Source organism: Myotis brandtii, unplaced genomic scaffold (genome assembly GCF_000412655.1).
Source record: "Myotis brandtii unplaced genomic scaffold, ASM41265v1 scaffold384, whole genome shotgun sequence".
NCBI classification, from domain to species: domain Eukaryota; kingdom Metazoa; phylum Chordata; class Mammalia; order Chiroptera; family Vespertilionidae; genus Myotis; species Myotis brandtii.
The window spans coordinates 718078-722043 of record NW_005364745.1 but is presented as its reverse complement, the minus strand read 5'-3'; the positions used below and the strand labels follow the sequence as shown (position 1 = coordinate 722043).

The following is a 3966-nucleotide window of genomic DNA, read 5'->3' as shown; positions in this document are numbered from 1 at the left end:
CAAGCCCACATCACTCAGGCACGTGGGGCCACGTGTTTGGACCATAGGTTCAAGCTTACAACGATAGCTGTTGGCTATAATTGTGCTGGGAAGGCTTTGCCCTCCAAGCTGGGACTTGCACGTGGCCACGAGAGGACTGTGCCCTCTCATTGGTCCGAGGCTTGAACCTGTCCAAACACTGTAACCGCTCTCCACATACATTTTACTAATTTTCTTTCATCTCTGACACTTCTATTATAGAGAAAGGGCAAATAGCAATATTAAAATATTTCTTCTATTTAATTTCCTTTCAATGTGTATGAATCCATGCACCACTAGTTATTAATAACAAACTACAACATTCGCTAATGACTGATTCCTATAATCGTGTTACATTCATTTCCCTTTCGTGCCTTACCACAGTTGCACCATTTCTCTCTACTAATACCAGCAGAAATATTTTAGCAGCCAATTGCCATGTCATTAGTCTTAGACTGACTTGGTGTGCACAACATAAATATTTAGCTTTCGGAGAACAAGAAAAATAGATTTATTTGCATCACACTTATTAATTTGTGCAGTTATTCAGTGTCTGGTAAGTTAATGTTCAAGAAAAAAATATTAATTTTTATTAAAATGTTCTATAATTTAATGTTAACATCTATTTCAGCCCTTTGTATTCAGCATGTCTCTATCAAAATAAACCTATGTTTCTATGAAGCTTTTGCTTTTTTGCGGCCCACATACACTTAAACCTTATTTTGCATCACACTTATTAATTTGTGCAGTTATTCAGTGTCTGGTAAGTTAATGTTCAAGAAAAAAATATTAATTTTTATTAAAATGTTCTATAATTTAATGTTAACATCTATTTCAGCCCTTTGTATTCAGCATGTCTCTATCGAAATAAACCTATGTTTCTATGAAGCTTTTGCTTTTTTGCGGCCCACATACACTTAAACCTTATTTGGCTCATGTTAGCCTTTGAGTTTGACATGCTTGATCTAAGTGCTGACATATAACAACTCACTCAATCTCACTGCCCCATCCTGAGCACGGTCATTGTCTCCATGGAACTGATGAGGAAATTAAAGGTACACAAGGGTTAAGCAGCTGACCCAAGGTCACAGTTAGTGAGCCACAGAGCAAGGTTACAACCCAGGAATCTGACTTCAGAGTTCTCATTCATAACTATTCCAACACATTGAAGCAAGATTCAGTCTCATTTTCACTGCTTTTCTAGGATGAAGGAGACGTGTTATCCTGACATTCCAGACCCGTACAAGAGCAGCGTCCTGTCCTTATTAAAACCCAAGGTAAATGCTGGGGAATTGTATGGAAACCCTAGAGTCTAGACCTATGAAACTCCAGCCCCGGCTGGGCTGTAGCAATCACACTTCCGTGGACTTCCCAGGAAGACAGACAGAGCGAGCCAGGCCCCTCTCTCCCAGGGCAGTGGGAGGGGGACACCCTGCTAACCTCCAGTTAACACTGACCAGGAGGGACCGAGAAAAGCGGCAGCTCCACGCGCCTCCCACAGACTTAGGCCCACGTCACATTTGCCTGTTTCTGTTTCCGTGCCAGGAGAACGCCCACCTGACAATCATGAGTGCCCATGACTGCATCCCCGACAAGCTGGAGGTTGTGAACAAGCCCGAGGGGATTAAGGCCCAGTTCCCAGGCGCCAGGAAGTCGCTGGCAGAAACGGACCGCACTAAGCACGACTACATTTACCTCCTGCCCACGGAGAAGAGCTCCGCGGGCCCGGGCCCGGGCCCTGGCATCTGTTTTGAGAACTTGACCTACAATCAGGCAGCCCCTGACGCTGGGTCCTGTGGCCCCGTCCCAGCACCCCACAGAGCGCCCCCAGGGCTGGGGGGCCTGCTGACTGCACCTGGGAATTTGCTGAGGTCCCTAGAGCCGAGCTACATGAACTCCCCGGGGGAAACCCCAGCCGGAGAGACCACTCTGAATTACGTGTCCCAGGTGGCCTCACCCACATCTGGGCACAAGGAGAGTCCCCCAACAAACCCCCTGGAGCTAGCACCCCGTTCCGAGTACAGAATGCAAATGGCCGTCCCCCCGGGTCTTGCCTCCCCTGCCCCGAATGAGAAGAGCAGTCTCTCCTCCATGAGCCTTTTGGATCCAGGCGAACACTGCCGCTAAGCATACGTCCCTCTCACACCTTCACGCGGTTACAGAGACACCCGAGAAGCACGGCCGGCCCCACCCCATCGCCAGGCCCCGTGTGCAGCCCCGGTGAGCTGTCACGGCGGGCAGGTCTGCGTCAGACAAGACCACTGCCATCGCGCTAGGTTTCCAAGTTCAGAAGCCATGAAACTGACCTCCCTCCCTCGCAGCAGGCTCGCTGTGCAAACGCCCGCGTTGTGGGAGCAGGCAGCCCGCTTACCTGGCGGCTGCGTGTCCCAGGCTCGCCTTGTAACAGCCTCCCTGGCCCCCCTCGCAGGGGCAGACCCCATCCTTGCAGTCCCGGGCAGGGCAGCTACGGTCCTGGAATTCAGCCTGTAACGAGAAAGGTTTCCATTAAGTTCCACCCCCACGTTTCCTAATTTAAGAGTAAAGGAACCAGATTGAAGCCTTTAATTGAAAAGGCCACCGGCGTTTCGTTCCTAGAGCCTACGTTGTCAGTGTTTACTTATTCTAGGTGCATTTCATGAAAATGTCACAGATGTCTGAGACCGACACAGGTTGGACTTGTCTCGCAGTGACAAGAACTGGCCGTGCATTGGCGCAGTAAAAACTCCTGGGGGCGCAGGCCTTGTCTAACAGGTGAGACAGTGCACGCGTCGGGAAGACCCCCACCCTGTCCTCTCTCACTCACCACCGTCAGAGGGACTGGCCAGGGACTCCCAGTGTCAGGATAACGGCGCTCCCACTTGGTGGACGCCGGTCTGCCACCGGAATTGTTGATGACTACCTCAGAGAGAGGAAAGCGCAGCATTGAGTAGTTTCGTTTACTTTCCATGGTTCCTCTTTTCTTTCAAGAACTGCCAGGTACGTGGCCTGTGTTCATTTGGCATCCTTTGGACTGTGCAGCAGGTGGTCAGGGCCAAGTACCCCCTCCCTCTCATCTATATGTCTGCATTAGTGAGTGAAGCCACGCTGTGGGACCCGTTTGGGCAGAGCTCCTAGAGGCCACCTGGAGGGAACTCGCTTCTGGCTCAGCAGCCTCATCTCCTTGAACCTGTGGATGCGAAGCCGCGCAGCAGGTGCTCCGTGCACGCAGCTCCTTCCTCTGCCTCCTGCCCGTCACGTCAGCCGCAATGTTGATCGATCACGTTTCTAAACAAGCACACCTGGGGGTGCCGTTTGCCTAATGAAGACGGCACTGCCGCTGCCTCTGGTACCCCACGCCCCGCACTCCACGCTCAACCCCACGGAGAGAGGGAGGAAAGGACCCACCTAAAGCCAGGTGGCTGTCAGCCGGCCTCCATGTACCTGCACACACCAGGGCTTCTGTTCGGGCTCTTCAACACTGTGCTTGCATGTAACTAAGCCTTTTCCTAACACAGTACCAATGAGTATCTCGGTTAGTAATTCCGAGAGGACCTTGGGTTCAGTGTTGTCATTTACCCTCGTGTTCCTTTGTCACGACGCAATTGTAAAAGCCCACAGAGATGTCAGTGGCAGTGATGACTGACTTGTAAACACTCTTTCATAGTTTCTTTAAAAAATAATGCATGCCCTGGAAGTCGTTTTTGTTGTAACAAGCTCTAATTAAAGTGTTTCACCACTGTTCATGCTTTCTCTACCTCCATGAAATAGAAACCTAACAATTAGCATAGCTCATAAATCACCTCAGGAGCTGGTGTGCCCGGATGCCACTCTAACCCTCCTAGTCAGGATCTCTGGCATGAGGCCTGGCCTCTCTGTCCACCAGGCATTCATTCGGATGCACACTCAGCTTTGAGACTCACTGGCCTAAGTCAAATGAAGGCAACTTTCTGAACCATAACAAAACACCAG

The 3966-nt window shown here is 50.3% G+C and overlaps 1 protein-coding gene across 9 annotated transcripts in view; it reads left to right on the top strand.

Moving 5' to 3' along the window:
- The window catches only part of OSMR (oncostatin M receptor), a 41743-nt gene extending 38005 nt beyond the window's left edge, over positions 1-3738 (top strand). For all 9 annotated transcript variants that reach the window (XM_014544862.1, XM_014544864.1, XM_014544863.1 and 6 more), the window contains 2 exons: positions 1223-1295; positions 1564-3738. In XM_014544862.1, coding sequence (XP_014400348.1) covers positions 1223-1295; positions 1564-2145 — 655 coding nt within the window. In that variant the 3' untranslated portion in view covers positions 2146-3738. The remainder of the gene's footprint in view (positions 1-1222; positions 1296-1563) is intronic.
- Positions 3739-3966: the final 228 nt, after the last annotated feature.